This window comes from Nerophis ophidion, linkage group LG17 (assembly GCF_033978795.1).
Source record: "Nerophis ophidion isolate RoL-2023_Sa linkage group LG17, RoL_Noph_v1.0, whole genome shotgun sequence".
In the NCBI taxonomy this organism is placed as follows: domain Eukaryota; kingdom Metazoa; phylum Chordata; class Actinopteri; order Syngnathiformes; family Syngnathidae; genus Nerophis; species Nerophis ophidion.
In genome coordinates, this window is record NC_084627.1 from 31,708,755 (window position 1) to 31,726,333 (window position 17,579).

At 39.0% G+C, this 17,579-nt stretch overlaps 1 protein-coding gene across 8 annotated transcripts in view; it reads right to left on the reverse strand.

Moving 5' to 3' along the window:
* The window catches only part of sptlc1 (serine palmitoyltransferase, long chain base subunit 1), a 68,123-nt gene that overhangs the window by 42,346 nt on the left and 8,198 nt on the right, over positions 1 to 17,579 (reverse strand). For all 8 annotated transcript variants that reach the window (XR_009802443.1, XM_061876750.1, XM_061876747.1 and 5 more), the window contains 8 exons: positions 17,158 to 17,252; positions 15,779 to 15,872; positions 15,564 to 15,636; positions 13,369 to 13,501; positions 12,230 to 12,359; positions 7,799 to 7,888; positions 3,237 to 3,344; positions 1,480 to 1,575 (listed from right to left, as the gene is read on the reverse strand). Coding sequence is in view for 7 of the 8 variants with exons in the window: in XM_061876750.1 (XP_061732734.1) it covers positions 1,480 to 1,575; positions 3,237 to 3,344; positions 7,799 to 7,888; positions 12,230 to 12,359; positions 13,369 to 13,501; positions 15,564 to 15,636; positions 15,779 to 15,872; positions 17,158 to 17,252 (819 nt within the window). In the remaining variant the exon portion in view is untranslated. The remainder of the gene's footprint in view (positions 1 to 1,479; positions 1,576 to 3,236; positions 3,345 to 7,798; positions 7,889 to 12,229; positions 12,360 to 13,368; positions 13,502 to 15,563; positions 15,637 to 15,778; positions 15,873 to 17,157; positions 17,253 to 17,579) is intronic.

Genomic DNA, 17,579 nt, shown 5'->3' on the forward strand with positions numbered 1-17,579 from the left:
ACATCACCTTTTCTTTTAACAACACTCAATAAACGTTTGGGAACTGAGGAAACTAATTGTTGAAGCTTTGAAAGTGGAATTCTTTCCCATTCTTGTTTCATGTAGAGCTTCAGTCGTTCAACAGTCCGGGGTCTCCGCTGTCGTATTTTACGCTTCTTTATGCGCCACACATTTTCGATGGGAGACAGGTCTGGACTGTAGGTGGGCCAGGAAAGTACTCGCACTCTTTTTTTACGAAGCCACGCTGTTGTAACACGTGCTCAATGTGGCTTGGCATTGTCTTGCTGAAATAAGCAGGGGCGACCATGAAAAAGACAGCGCTTAGATGGCAGCATATGTTGTTCCAAAACCTGTATGTACCTTTCCGCATTAATTGTGCCTTCACAGATGTTTAAGTTACCCATGCCTTGGGCAATAATGCACCTCCATACCATCACAGATTCTGGCTTTTGAACTTTGCCTCGATAACAGTCTGGATGGTTCGCTTTCCTTTTGGACCGGATAACAGGATGTCGAATATTTCCAAAAACAATTTGAAATGTGGACTCGTCAGACCACAGAACACTTATCCACTTTGCATCAGTCCATCTTACATAATCTCCGGGCCAGAGAAGCCGGCGGCGTTTCTGGATTTTGTTGATAAATGGCTTTCGCTTTGCATAGTAAAGCTTTAACTTGCACTTACAGATGTAGCGACGAACTGTATTCAGTGACAGTGGTTTTCTGAAGTGTTCCTGAGCCCATGTGGTGATATCCTTTAGAGATTGATGTCGGTTTATGATACAGTGCCGTCTGAGGGATTGAAGGTCACAGTCATTCAATGCTGATTTCCGGCCATGCCGCTTACGTGGAGTGATTTCTCCAGATTCTCTGAACGATTTGATGATATCATGGACCATAGATGTTGAAATCCCAAAATTTCTTGCAATTGCACTTTGAGAAATGTTGTTTTTAAACTTTTTGACTATTTGCTCACGCAGTTGTGGACAAAGGGGTGTAGCTCGCCCCATCCTCTCTTGTGAAAGACTGAGCATTTTTTGGGAAGCTGTTTTTATACCCAATCATGGCACCCACCTGTTCCCAATTAGCCTGCACACCTGTGGGATGTTCCAAATAAGTGTTTGATGAGCATTCCTTAATTTTATCAGTATTTATTGCCACCTTTCCCAACTTCTTTGTCATGTGTTGCTGGCATCAAATTCTAAAGTTATTGACTATTTGCAAAAAAAAAAAATGTTTATCAGTTTGAACATCAAATATGTTGTCTTTGTAGCATATTCAACTGAATGTGGGTTGAAAATTATTTGCAAATCATTGCATTCTGTTTATACTTACATCCAACACAATTTCCCAAGTCTAATGGAAACGGGGTTTGTACAAGGAAAGACTAGCACACCTGATTGTTATTTTCATGATGATAACAGGCCCTTTACAAAAATATTGTCCATAAGCATGCTGCATGTTTTCCATTGCATTTACCTGGTGATCAATTACGAAAGAACGTCCACAGCAGAAGCCTCCAATGGAAGCCACAGCATTCTCCATGTTAGCACTGATCAGGTCAATGTCTTCAATCTACACAAAAAGCACATACAAGTACAGTAATGCATAAACAACATTTCGCTCACAAAAGAGGGGGTGGAGTGATTGTTAGTGGTGTATCATCATTTCCGATAATAATCTTACATGAATAAGCTCAGCTCCCATTTTTTTCACAGCTAAAACAAGTGACATAAATCAATCATCATCATGCTAACAATTTGACTTGGTTTACTAGCCAAGTTTTTACTTATCAAAATAACAATGTTGCTAAAGCTTGGTTATTAAAAATATTATGGAACGTAAATGAAAATTTTTTGGTGGTTTTTGGATGCATTTTTATAGTGATTTAGAGGCAGCATGGATTGCTGCCATTAGCGGCATCTGTACTCACCAAGAACAAACCGATTATTACAAATTGGAATGCAAGAAATACATAAAACATTGTGTCCTTCTCCCTCATAAAGACTGTGAACTTAAAATTCCAAAAAAGTGCAATTCACCTTTAAGATTTAAAAAATACCAAGGAAAATGTAGCTTTTGTAGATGCTCTCACGCTACTTGGTCACGAAAGAAGTTTCAACACTGAAAAGCTATTTGATGTCGAAAATAACAATGCTACAAGCTGGCTACTGAGAAACTTAGATATGAAATTAGTAGTTTGAACTACTTGTAATGCTGCTGCTGCCCAACACTGTTCATATTATACATATAATTTCTATATGATAATTTCAGCCTCAGCTGGATAAATTATTTTAAAAATCCCATAATGTAGGATAAATTCAGCCCTGCAATACATGGATATTAGCTACATTTCAGTAAAGTGTACAAACTCACTTATTGTGTTGTTTTGCTACTTTGGCACGGGGGTTAGTGCATTTGCCTCACAATACAAAGGTCCTGGGTTCGATCTCCGGGCTTGGGGTCTTTCGTTCTTCCCATGACTGCGTGGGTTCCCTCCGGGTACTCCGGCTTCCTCCCACCTCCAAAGACATGCACCTGGGGATAAGTTGATTGGCTACACTAAATTGGCCCTAGTGTGTGAATGTGGTCTGTCTATCTGTGTTGGCCCTGCGATGAGGTGGCGACTTGACCTGGGTGCACCGCGCCTTCCGCCTGAATCCAGCTGAGATAGGCTCCAGCACCCCCCGTGACCCCGAACAGGGACAAGCGGTAGAAAATGGATGGATGACTGGATGGATGGACATTAAAGCGAACATAACTGTTGGCTTGGCTTCTTGTCTCTTCCTGCGCTTTTGCCCGTTGTGTTGAATGTTTAACTATTCCTCCGATAGGATAATGATACCTGAAATAAATGTTTATTTTCTGCCATGGAGAAGAGGATTAGTAACTTAGAAACGGCTTTTTACTGTGGATGGACAGATTCTATTCGCACTCGGTTGTACTAACGTTACATTGCATTGACATCCCATTTGTTGCAGCCTCTTGTAGTTTGTCACTCTCAATTTTGCAGGTCACAGCTAAAATACATTATTAAGCACGATAAGACAATAGAATTAAACTCTCTTTCGCAGGCCAAATTTACAGTATATTGTTTCAATCGTATATCTTTTATATCGCACAACTTTAGTGCATACATATTTAAGATGGCAACCTTTTGCTGACATCACACAGTTTCTGTTAAGATACCGTGAGTAGCAACGAGTCACTAGTTAACTTTTATTGAAAATACTCACATTTACTCCAAAGTGCTCTGTGACACCTCGGCCGTGCTCTCCTAAAACACCAAAAGACATGCTCTCTTCCAGGAAAATCCGCACCTTGTACTTGTACTTTAGCTTCACCTGGAGAAAAAAGGCAACGTCAACAAAGTAATTCCTAGGTGAAGGCCATATTTTATAAAGTATATTAATATTCTGTTGTGGGTTTATCTATTCATCAAATATTATCTGGGATCTTCATCTCGAACAGAAACACCATTAGAATAGTTGGGTAGCAATAATAGTAAGTGTAGTAGTAGAAGTAATAGTAGCAGTACTATTACTTCTACTTAGTAAGGACGGCGGAAAAGATTATCAGGACTCCTCTTCCTCCTATCCAGGAGATCGCAAAAAGCCGCTGCCTGACCAGGGCTCAGAAAATCTGCAAAGACTTCCCACCCCCATCAAGAACTGTATTCACTGTTGGACTCTAAGAAGAGGTTCCGCAGCCTCAGAAGCAGAACTTCCAGGTTCTGTAACAGCTTCTTCCCTCAGGCCATAAGACTCTTGAACGCATCATAACTATCCCTTCAATTCCTCCCAAAATGGATTAACTCGCTGGAATATAAAGACAATATAACATACATCCATAAACCTGGATGCATATGCAACAGTGCAATATATTTATAAGTACAGTAATCTATTTATTTATATCTGCACCTTATTGCTTTTTTTTATCCTGCACTACCATGAGCTAATGCAACAAAATGTTGTTCTTATTTGTACTGTAAAGTTCAAATTTGAATTACAATAAAAAGGAAGTCTAAGTCTAAGTAGTTTTAGAAGAGTACAGTACTTGAAAGCAGATCGCCACTATGGCTGAAAAAAAAAGAGTGTTAGTGCAATCAGCGATGTACACTAACAAGAACAGGCAGTAGTTACGAAATCACACATATCAGTTACGTCCCCATTAGAATACAAAACATTTTCAGTGTAGTACAAAAACATAAAAAACGATTAATGACTTCAGTTCAAAAAAACAATTGCTCTTCACACACATTGAGTGCGTCTACAGAGCTACATGGACATTCCCTTAAAAAAAACACAAAACAAGGGCCAGTAAGTAGTCGGGAATATAAAACAGTACAAACCTCCACACAGGTACATCAGCACTGGCTAAAGGCACACTTTATTTTGACATATTTCCATGTTAATGCTTTCACTCTACATTGTTTGCTAAAGAGGTCAGCATTCTTCTGTTCAGGTGAGGGTTACACTCCAAACAAGCACACATGCCAAGACTGGGCGTAGCAGTAATTATAGCAAAGTGTGGCTATTTTGAAGAAACTAATCTAAAAATCTAGAAACCAAAATATAAAAGATGTTTTCAGTTATTTCCCCTGTTTTTGTTAAGTATACAGTGGGACAAAAAAGTATTTAGTCAGCCACCGATTGTGCAAGTTCTCCAATTAAAATGATGACAGAGGTCTGTAAATTTCTTCATAGGTACACTTCAACTGTGAGAGACAGAATATGAAAAAAAATCCAGGAATTCGCATTGTTGGAATTTTAAATAATTTATTTGTAAATTATGGTGGAAAATAAGTATTTGGTCAACCATTCAAAGCTCTCACTGATTGAAGGAGGTTTTGGCTCAAAATCTGACGATACATGGCCCCACTCATTCTTTCCTTAACACGGATCAATCGTCCTGTCCCCTTAGCAGAAAAACAGATCCAAAGGATGATGTTTCCACCCCTATGCTTCACAGTAGGTGTGGTGTTCTTGGGATACAACTCAGTATTCTTCTTCCTCCAAACACGACGAGTTGAGTTTATACCATAAAGTTGTATTTTGGTTTCATCTGACCACATGACCTTCTCCCAATCCTCTGCTGTATCATCAATGTATCCATTTTGGTATAAACTCAACTCGTCGTGTTTGGAGGAAGAAAAATACTGAGTTGCATCCCAACAACACCAAACCTACTGTGAAGCATGGGGGTGGAAACATCATGCTTTGGGGCTTTTTTTCTGCTAAGGGGACAGGACGATTGATCCTTGTTAAGGAAATAATGAATGGGGCCATATATCGTGAGATCTTTAGCCAAAACCTCCTTAAATCAGTAAGAGCTTTGAATGGTTGACCAAATACTTATTTTTCACCATAAATTAGAAATAAATTATTTGAAATTCCTACAATGTGAATTCCTGGATTTTTTTCCACATTCTGTCTCTCACAGTTGAAGTGTACCTATGTTAAAAATTACAGACCTCTGTCATCATTTTAACTGGGAGAACTTGCACAATCGGTGGCTGACTAAATACTTTTTTGCCTCACTGTATAACTCCACATGTTAATTCATAGTTTTGATGCCTTCAGTGACAATCTACAATGTAAATAGTCATGAAAATTAGGAAAACACATAGAATGAGGAGAAAGTGTGTCCAAACTTTAAGCCTGTACTGTATATGAGGTATATCACCTTAACTTGGTCATTTGATAAGTCTCAAACCTGCTGAAAAAGTTTGGACAACCCTGGTTTATATGTGTAACTTTCTCAGATGCTGCCACAGAAAGACGTTTTTTTATGCCACTCCTTCTTTATCTCATTTTGACAACCAAATGTTTAATGCTTTGCGTACTTGCACGAAGGTGGATGTCATCTCATGGCATTCATTTGATTACAAATGGACTGTTCGTCGCTCATCCGTATAGGCTTCATCAGTTCCTGCTCATAGACTTAGATTAGCCCATGTATCATTTCAACAAATGCAGTGACCAAGCAAATAAACTTTTGTTTATTATGAGGCTCAGCTTTGGTTTTGAGTAAATTACAGATGTTTTTAGTATTGTGATTCTTGTGCAGTCGTGTACAATTTTCACCTACCAAATTGAGAACTGATAGTTTCCAGTTTGAAGTGGGAGAAGCTGGCCACATAGCTGATGCAAAATGCACCTTTAGAAAGTACCAGTACAATGGAAAAACAAGTTCTCTTTATATTTAAGCAATTATCATATATAGCTGATTAATAAGACCAAAACCCTCACAAAGTTTGTGAGTAAATAGATATGATCAAAACAATATACAACTCTTTGGCATTCCCCAGGTGAGCAGTCACGTGATCAGTGATATGCACGTAGGTACCACAGTCCCCTTTAACAACAACAAACCTACTACTCACGGCATAATTTGTTTAGGTTTTAGAAGCTGTGTACTAAACAGATTAACATTTAGTGAAACATTAAGAATCATTCAGCAGTATTCTCAGTGCTTAACAAGAAATACAAACTAAGAACATAATAAAACAATTTTCTGTACAATGTATGCCGTGGGATGCCAAAGATGAAGAATGCATCAATCCACTGTACCGACATGAAGGGTTAAAAAGATCAAAAAGTGCTGCAGCTAGAGTCTTTCTCGCCATCTCTGTGTCAAAGTTGGATGTCAAAGTTGATCAACTTCTCCGTTTATTGCTACAACTTTCTACTTTCTTGGTGAGAGGCATGATTTATAAAGTAGAATTCACTTTAAGAAGTTTACAAGCAATGTGCCACGAGCAGCAGTCAATACAGCAGCATACTGTAAGCTAGTTATCAATTATCAATGTGCCACTAAAAATAGGTCCTTAGCGTTACCACTTCTAATAACACTATCACAAATACTTTACAAGACGTAAATGGAGTATTGCTGGCGGTTTGTGAAAGGTTATTTAGAGGTCTTTTTGGGCAGAATAGAGGAACCCTCATTGAACAAATTATTGTTACCGGGCTTTTTTATTTTATTTACAATTATAATGCAAAACAAAATTGTCTTACATAGATACTGTGAATAATAAACAGCTGATATGGTCAGAGTGTAGATGAGTTCCCTTCATGATGTCATGATATCCCAAACTTATGAAAATCACAGAAGGCATTTGGAGTGGAATATCAGGGGCGGTATGGCGTAGTGGGTAGAGCGGCAGTGCCAGAAACCTGAGGGTTGCAGGTTCGCTCCCCGCCTCTTTCCATCCAAATCGCTGCTGTTGTGTCCTTGGGCAGGACACTTCACCCTTGCCCCCAGTGCCGTTTACACTGGTGAATGAATGATGGTGGTAGTCAGAGAGGCCGTAGGCACAAACTGGCAGCCACTGGCAGACCGTCAGTCTACCACAGGGCAGCTGTGGCTACGAAAGTAGCTTACCACTGCCATGTTTGAATGAATGATGAGTTCTCACTTCTCTGTGAAGCGCTTTGAGTATCTAGAAAAGCGCTATATAAATCGAATCCATTATTATCATAATATTCAAAATGGCCGTTTGAAATTGCTGTATTTTGAGGATGTTCAGACAATATTTTCACAATATTTGCGGATTGGAAATATAATTAAATATGGCTCAATGGATAAAATTAAACAATTCAACATACAAAGACAATTTATTTTTCCATTATACTGGTACTTTAATGAGTTAGCAAAACATTGCTACACTATTATGGTTGATCCAGAAGAATCCACTTGAAGATAAGAGTAAGTTTTTTATCTTATATTTCAGCTTTCAGACTTAATCATGAGCTTATTGACAACAACTCAAAAGTGGATAAGAAGCCAGTTTTACCAATTCAGGAAGAGGACATATGTCAGCTGTGTTGATGTACAGTCCTTCCACCACAATGAACTTGCGAGTCACTCGAGCCTTACGAGGGTTCTGTAAAGAAAACATTAATAGCAGTTATGAGAAGTACATACTTACACTATGTAAAAGAGCAGCAAAGACTAGGAATCTGTCGATCAATCGGCCACCCATATGTATCACCACTACCGATTAATGCCTTTTAATATCGATCACACACACATCTATCCCCCCCCGGTTGACAGTAATTATTTTTAGTCCCCTGGCTGACAAGTGGCTAGCTAATTATGTGTTTCCATACACAGTTGTTGCTTCCTTAAGTTAATAATAATCACTTCCATTTAGGTATGGGAATCAAAAATTGATTCTGAACACTAACTTTTTTTTTTTGATTCCTTGGAATTGTTTGCCATTCGGTCTAGTGGTTCTCTTAACGGTTCTTCCGGGTGGGGATGACATCATTACGCAAAGTGTGTAGCGATGTCAGATCGCAAAATGGCACTGCCTAGTCGTAACAAACACAAACGTTTTACAAGAAAAGAGTGCAATAGCGCTGCTTGTAACAATTATAAGGCTGCCATTTCACAAAGAGGTAATACGAGCAATATGCTGAAAATATTTGAAGAAGCGGCATGTATCAATTATAAATTAAAGTTGTATTATTGAACCGCTGCCCTGCGATGAGGGGGCGACTTGTCCAGGGTGTCCTATCGCCCGAATGCAGCTGAGATAGGCGCCAGCTACCCCCCGCCACCCCAAAAGGGACAAGCGGCAGAAAATTGATGAATGGATGGATCAATATCCATCTTATTACAGTAATGCAAGCCCTTCATCTGAATACAGCCGGTATTAACTCACCACCTTCAGTACCGTGTTAGCGCTATTATTTGTTAAATCATCAGTTACTTGTTAAAAGTAACTGTTAAAAGTAACACTTGTTAAAAGTGTCTTGTCCAAGGAAAAAAGGGCAGTAACTAGAATAGCGGAAGCAGGATTCGTACCACAAACCCTCAAGTGTCTTGACGGCCGCTCTAGCATCTCAGCCATGCCGCCCCCCAACTTTCTATTGCTTTCTATTATGAAAGCTTCAAATGTAACTGTGGAGGAACGATTGCAGTACAGTTGGCCAAATTGTACGAGTAAATTTAAGGCTGCAAAATTAATACAATTTTGATCACAACCACAATTTAGGCTGCGACGATTAATGAGGATGATCGTTGGCAATATTAACATTTAAAAAGAAGGCTTTGCTGCATATCAAAACCGCGGCGGCAGTGAACAACCCTGTGAAGAGCGCACCCGTCCACGCCAGAGGCCACTGTGTCTGCACAAAACGCTATCACCATGCAAAACTTAAACATTAACATTATTATCAGCATGACCATTTACAAACTTTTTCCGAGGTTACTTCAGCCGATTGCTTTGTTTCACTTCCATTCACAAGCTGTACTTCTGTGGTGTCTCGGCGTGGGTTTAAGGTTGCGCTGCTTTTACTAGATGGCAAAAGGTGTGGACAATATTGGAGACAAATGACTTTGTGCCACCCAAAAACTATACCGCAGAGGAGAAAAATAGTTCATGTTATTTTCATATGGAAAGCACAGCACAGCGTTGTGTCACTGCATGGTCGCTTCTTCACTCACTTGCTCTGACTCAGTGTTAAAGACATAAAGAAACATGTGTCAGGAACGTTTTTGCAACTTCTTTAAAACGTTTTGCCGTTTTTTTTCTGGGATGGTCACTTGTCCTTTATCTAAATGCTTTGTAAGTGTTTCCAATAACAAACATTAGCTCATGTCGCTGTCATCTTATTGACTTGAACGGAACCTAATGTTAAACTCATATGTTGAACTCAGGTTTATTTCAGCCTGCGAGATGAGTTTGCTAAGTGTAAAATTGAGCTACATTTATAAACGAAAGAAACTGCTGTTCTAAATGTGTCTACTGGATGTAGCAATAGCAATTCCTTTCGGCAAGCAAATAGTTTATACCAAGGCGAGCAGGAGGTACACAGTAAAGTGGGGCTGCGACTCCTCCCCCTCAACCCAACGTAAAACAAACAGAGTAAAATAAACAATTGTAACCCCACTTAAAATGCTGCATAACACAGCACATTGATATACTGTAGCTCTGTGAAAGTGTTTGTGTTCTGTGCAAATTTAAAGAAAGTGAACAGTGGTAATGACACATGAGGTGGAAGAGTTTTTATTTATGCTCTATTTTGTTTTTTGTTCAATCCAAGATGGGCAGTGACTTAAAATGTAACTTCTTTGTAGATACAATGAGATTAAGTCTAAATTCATTGTGTTCTTCATGGTGTTTTTGAAACTGCACCAATTGTTCCTCAGAATTTTCAACTAACTTGTAGTGTTTTTCAAGAGGATTATTAGTGATATTTACAATTTCAGAATGTGCTTGTTCTATTTTGGGCCGAAGTAAAAAAAAAAATCTGAATTTGTTGTAGTTTTACTTTTGAGTTATTATGCGGGAAAAGATTTTCCTCCATGCTGCCCCTTAGCTAAAATGAGTTTGTCACCCCTGCTCTAGACATTCGCACAACACGGCTCAGTTTGTCCCCTTGGAGTCACACTAGCAGGACTAATAGCTAATCATTGTGCTACATAGAGTCTTGAGACACTTTTCCATTGAGTGACAACATTTCTGGCCGGTGTTCTGGCAAAACCTGCTCCCTATTGAAAATTATGCAGCCCTGATGCGCCTGCATAAATTCCAAGGAATGCTGAAATGTAATTATGCATTGAAAGACTCTGACATGACTTTAATCGTAACACAAAATAGCTATATTGTTGTATTTAGTCATTTATTATACATGTTTCACAAGACAAATGTATTATTAGGTCAAGCGGGGGGTGTCCAATTGTTGGACACAGGGCCTTGAGATCTGGCTGCTTTTTTTAAAAGGCACAAAAAAAAAAAATAATAATACAGCTAAAGACATCATGTAATGACAAAAACTAAAATAATTGTCTTTAAATATATAGATAATGTTTATCTGGCCTGTTTATTAGACTGTTTGGTTACAAATGTCACGATGGCAATGTGTTCAATTTGTTCATCCTATGAATACATACGGGACTGTACTTTTTTTTTTTTTTCCCAATCGTTCACAATCATTATGAACGACCTGACGGATGATTTTTTTTTAATAATGCATTCTAACTTGTAAATAAAGTAAATAAAAGTTTTTTTTGCAGCGAAGCCCAAGGGAGGTCCTCTATTCCGCCCATAAAACGCTATAAACAGCCATCCAAAAACCGTCAACAATACTTCATTTACATTTCATGATTTGAAAATTTACCAGGTATTAGTGATATTGTTATTATAAGCGCTAACACAGACAAACTATTTATAGCGGCGACGTAATCACACAGAGCTAACTAGCTTATGTGGCTAGTTAGCTCAGTTTCTTTGCAGGGATAATAAATCATTCTTTATCTAGCAGTCGGCATCCTTATGACAGCAGACATAGTACAGTAAGTGGTGTTTTCTTATGTGTGTTGGCTCTCAAAGTCTGCAGTGAGTAATAATCAATGACAAAAATGTTTTATGTAATTAATGCGCCGCATATGCTTAAAATGATCAAAATACGTAAATATTATGTTTTTGTAAATGTGTGTCAGTATGTTACACATACTGTACTTACATCATGTGTATAAAAATAAATGGAGGTGTTTGAAAGTTTTTAAGGGCTTTATAGGCAGAATAAAGCGGCTCCTATAGTCTTCATTGTAAGCAGACTTTAGATTAACGTTATCACATAGTTAAGAATGCAAGCCGCTCACCTTGACGGAACCTTAGTTTGTGGAAGCGCTTCCAGCAGAGTAATGCATTGCTGGAGAGAGGAAGCCGGTTGATTGCTGCCCAGAAAGTGTGGGCACCTTTGTCATGATGCGTCCCCAAATTGCAAGTCGTCGCATGTAGGAAGAGTTGTTTGATGTTGAATGGTAGAAAATGTCCGATGCGTTGCAACCTTAATGCATTGTTGCAGCTAGATGCTTTTTGCTCATGTCATGCCATGCATGTTGCAAGACGAGCGGATGAAGTGTCCGGCCATGCTGGGCGGTTTGGCCACGGTGTCGAGTCTGGTTTGGTGAAGAGAGAGGCGAAGCATGCGGGCATCTTAAGAGGTTAAAATTTGTGCCTGTTTGTTGTTTGTCTGTTGGTCACTCTACGAACGGGGGTGTCACTGATTGAATATTCATACATTATTTTTTTTACTAATATTTTCGCGATCGACCGGTAGGATCCCAAAGATCAACTCGATTGCAATTGGTGCGTTGGCGACCTCTGACCTGGAATAATGTATAATTGTGAATAATAATCTTGATTTCAATTACACGCAGGCACACACATGCACTCAAATTCCTATTATTACTGTCTCATGCATGTACTAACCTTCTGATCTTCCAACTCTTGTTCCTTTAAAAGCTTCTCCAAGTCATCCATGTCATTGTGCTTGAAGTACTTGATGAAGCTTCGAGATGCTTGAAGGCCTTTCTGGATTGAAAAGCAGGCTGCTTCATCCCTGAGTAAACACCCAAAGACAAAAAGTCAAATGCTGATACCAAAGCAATGTGTTAAAAGTAGAGTATGTTCCGTGAGAGAATTGACAACTACAGTGGGGCAAAAAAGTATTTAGTCAGCCACCGATTGTGCAAGGTCTCCCACTTAAAATGATGGCAGAGGTCTGTAATTTTCATCATAGGTACACTTCAACTGTGAGAGACAGAATGTGAAAAAAAAATCCAGGAATTCATATTGTAGGAATTTTAAAGAATGTATTTGTAAATTATGGTGGAAAATAAGTATTGGGTCAACCATTCAAAGCTCTCACTGATGGAAGGAGGTTTTGGCTCAAAATCTCACTATACATGGCCCCATTCATTCTTTCCTTAATACGGATCAATTGTCCTGTCCCCTTAGCAGAAAAACACCCCCAAAGCATGATGTTTCCACCCCATGCTTCACAGTAGGTTTGGTGTTCTTGGGATGCAACTCAGTATTCTTCTTCCTCCAAACACGACGAGTTGAGTTTATACCAAAATGGATACATGGATGATACAGCAGAGGATTGGGAGAATGTCATGTGGTCAGATGAAACCACAATAGAACTTTTTGGTATAAACTCAACTCGTCGTGTTTGGAGGAAGAAGAATACTGAACTGCATCCCAAGAACACCACACCTACTGTGAAGCATGGGGGTGGAAACATCATGCTTTGGGGCTGTTAATTTCCACCATAATTTAGAAATAAGTTCTTTAAAATTCCTGGATTTTTTTTTTACATTCTGTCTCTCACAGTTGAAGTGTATCTATGATGAAAATTACAGACCTCTGTCATCATTTTAAATGGGAGAACTTGCACAATCGGTGGCTGACTAAATACTTTTTTGCCCCACTGTATCTTCAAAGTGCTACCAAATAGAAAAGGGTTATAGCTGGTATCAATCTGTCTACTGTCTACTGCTCACTGTTGCACAAATACACAATAATTACATGGTTTACAATATATTTTCCGTGGAAACATTGCTTACACAAAGATGATGTCTCCCCTCTTAGAGTAAGCAGGGATTGCACTAGCAATTGTAGCAAAGCCATACGAGTAGATGATTGCCTCTTCAGTTTTCATGAACTCGGCTAGTCTGCTCTCCAACTCCAGGTGAACATCTGGAAAAAATGGAAGAGATTGCGAATATGTCAAGTTGTTTTTGCTCTTGTATTTAAAGCGGAACTGCAACTTTTCTCTGCCTTCTAAAATCGTTAAACATTTGCTACGAAAAGGCTGCAACCAGTGCAGGTAATTGGAATACTATTATTCCACCTATAAAGCCCTCTAAAAACCTTCAAACCTGTTTCGTATACATTCTGTAAGTATGTAAGTAATGCAGTAACATGGCCATTCATGATAACATGTAATATTTAAAGTATTTAGCAAATTAAAAAAATAGTGCAGTGGAGAAAAACAACACAACACAGAGAGAGAGTACACAATAGCTACACGAAGCTGAGCTGTCTATGATTGACAGCCATGAACTCCAATCATTGCATTCTGCCGTCAAAATTGGGTAAGCCCGTGCAATAAGGTGGTCCTGGTTATAAACTCAGTGAAATCAAAGTCAACAACAACATTAATAGCAGACTCTGTTAGAGCCTTGGAGTGACATCATGTTTCAATCAAAAACATAAACCGTGACTTACTCCGCTCTCTTGGACTGACTGGGACTTGTCCTGAGTTCCATTTGTTGAAAGCCAAAAAGTATCAAGCTGGCAGTGTGTGAATTTTCAAAGTTTACCAATTTCTCAGCATGGTGCCAGAATCTTATTGTTGTTATGCGGGTATTTTTTTGTTTATTGTTTACTCTATTATTTAATGTTTTATTGCTTTTATTGCTCTTATTGTCTTATGTGCAGTACTTTGTTCAACATCCATCCATCTTCTTCCGCTTATCTAAGGTCGGGTCGTGGGGGTAGCAGCCCAAGCAGGGAAGCCCAGACTTTCCTCTCTCCAGCCACTTCGTCCACCTCTACCCGGGGAATCCCGAGGCGTTCCCAGGCCAGCCGGGAGACATAGTCTTCCCAACGTGTCCTGAGTCTTCCTCGTAGCCTCCTACCGGTCGGACGTGCCCGAAAAACCTCCCTAGGGAGGCATTCGGGTGGCATCCTGACCAGATGCCCAAACCACCTCATCTGGCTCCTCTCGATGTGGAGGAGCAGCGGCTTTACTTTGAGCTCCTCCCGGATGGTAGAACTCTCACCCTATCTCTAAGGGAGAGCCTCCCAATGAAACGTTTAGCACTAGTGCTACATGTTAATGCTACGAAAAATGGCTTTGTGTTTTACATTTACAACACCAAGTCACCACTCTCTCGACCCCCGCCTACTCCAACCGTTCATCCTCTCTTCATGTCCACTCAGCTTCTAAATCCTGTAGCTCAATTCCTTTGTATTATCAGGGTCAAAGGTTATGGATCATCAATTGGTCTAAAGGGACGGCGTGGCGCAGTGGAAGAGTGGCCGTGCGCAACCCGAGGGTGACTGGTTCAAATCCCACCTAGAACCAACCTCGTCACGTCCGTTGTGTCCTGAGCAAGACACTTCACCCTTGCTCCTGATGGGTGCTGGTTGGCGCCTTGCATGGCAGCTCCCTCCATCAGTGTGTGAATGTGTGTGTGAATGGGTAAATGTGGAAGTAGTGTCAAAGCGCTTTGAGTACCTTGAAGGTAGAAAAGCGCTATACAAGTACAACCCATTTATCATTTAAAGTAATTATCGAAGGCTCTCACAAAGTCTGCCATTATTACTAGTAGCAAGTTCCGGTAATGATTACAATTATTAAAATATTGTTAATAATACAAGTTTTCATGAATGTGCATGTTACTACATGGTTACAGGATATATGTGTAATATGTGTATACAGTATGTGTATATATACACACACACACACACACACACACACACACACACACACACACACACACACACACACACATATATATATATATATATATATATATATAAAAAACATTACTAGAGGGTTTTATCGGTGAAAAAATTGAATTCCCATTACCTACATTGTAAGTGAAAACTTGCCAACACGAGGTGGCTCTCTAGAACATACAGAAAGGGAAATACGTGTACTTTATGTTCTTGTCCTACAAAGGGATAGTAAAAGAAGGGCAACACTGCAAAAAAAGTGCAGTTTTCCTTTAACACAAAAGGCATCCTCTACCAAAAGTTCCATAGAAACCCCTTGGACCGCATGTTCCAACGCCGTATTTCTTCAGTGACGACAGTGCCTTTTGCTGAGAGAAGAAAATGATTTAGACAAAAAACATTGATAAGAACAATGATAAAATGATGACATTTAAAAAAAGGAATGAAAATGGATAGCATACCTCCAGTTGACAAAAATAAAAAGTGTGTGGATGTATTTGAACTACTGACCTTTACACGCTCATTATCCAGGACACCCAGGAAGTTAAATGATGCAAAGTTAATGCACTGTTTTCCATTTATTAGCATTTTGTGGCTGGGAGGTCTAGAATTGGAAACACAATTTAAAGCAGGATTTATAATGGTAAAACATATTATTAGGACCATACATTTGATGTGTTTTAAATGAGTTGTCAAACTGCACATCTTTAATGCTTTAACAAATTAGAGTGCAAGAAAGAACACTTTACGCAGACTATATACTAATATTCACAATCTACATCTACATTCATTAATATTCTCATTCGACGGTACATCATCGTAGATTATACAATGTGTCCAAATCCTATTTAATGGCTAATGTTAAATGTTTCAAGATATATGTACTACATGAAGTGATTCAAGTATGCTATGCACTACATAATGTGATTGAAGACAAATTATGTAATACGGTATATAGTGATTTAAGATATATGTACTACATAATGTGATTTAAGAAGTAAAGTGATTTGATATGCAACACAAAAGTGCTTTATGATGTAATATATACTACGGATTTAAGATGCATACAATTATTTAAGATCAATGACAAGGGGACCACTTTGACTTTTATGTTAATAAAACCTGTTCTGCATCTTACTAAGAGTCAGTGTATCCTGTAGTGCAGTGGTCCCCAGCCTTTTTGTAGCTGCAGAATGCTTGATAATTTGTCCCGCAGCCCGGCGGGGGGTGGGGGGTTTGGGTTGGGTTGTTTTTTTGTCAGGAAAAAGGGAGGTTTTTTGGGTTGGTGCACTAATTGTAAGTGTATCTTGTGTTTTTTATGTTGATTCAATTAAAAAAATAAAAATAAAATAAAGAAGCAAGAAGTTAATAAAAAAATTATTCTGCGGCCCGGTGGTTGGGGACCACTGCTGTAGTGGGCATGCATAACACATGCACATTTTTATGAAATGTGCCAAGGACAAAAGAAATGTTAAAAATAATTGTCCACTGTGGAGGACAATGGCCGTAAACAGGCTACATATATTCAAAGACAAAGCTTTCCATTATTAGTTATTAATATAAAAACATTTCACAGTTTTCTCGTCACAATATCCCTTTTTTCTTTATTTTTTTACATTTTTGCTGCATAAATAAAACGAGCGGTGTCCCATGCTATAAACACTAAATGTGTCTAAACACGGGGAAATATTCTAAAAAAGACTACCAATTACGCTCTCCGAGGGTTAGATGGTTGGTAGGTGCACGACTGCATGTTGCTCTAAGCAAGGAGAAGTAAAACTGGCGACGTGAAACAAAAAGTGTAAAGTGTATTCAATAATCAAAATGCAGGTTGGCAGGTGTGTAATGTTATCTATGGTTGAATGTGTGAGAACTCTATACATGTTTACCCTGTGACAACATCATAGGTCATGGAGGAAGACTCTGTGGAAAGAATTGGAGCGAGAGGTTCTGGCTGCCATTCCTCAATTAGATCCTCCTTTTCCTGGAGAGTACAATATAAACTTTTTCTCAGAAGAACTTATGCACACAATCACACACACTTTACACTTGTTTAGACTGAGACAAACTGTAATGATCCCCAAGGGAAATTGTTTGATGCACTAGAAAAGAGGAAAAAAAATCAAACAAAATACATTAAACAATAGGGCTGCACTATTTATTCGACATTGAATCCATATAAAGGTTTTCATTAATGCAAAAAATAACCGCAAGGGGCTGAGGTTTTTGTTGTATTTTTCTCTGCCCTCACTGGGATTAGAGTGACAGACATGTTCCCAATCAGAATTGTTGAGCCTTGCGTTTGTTAGTC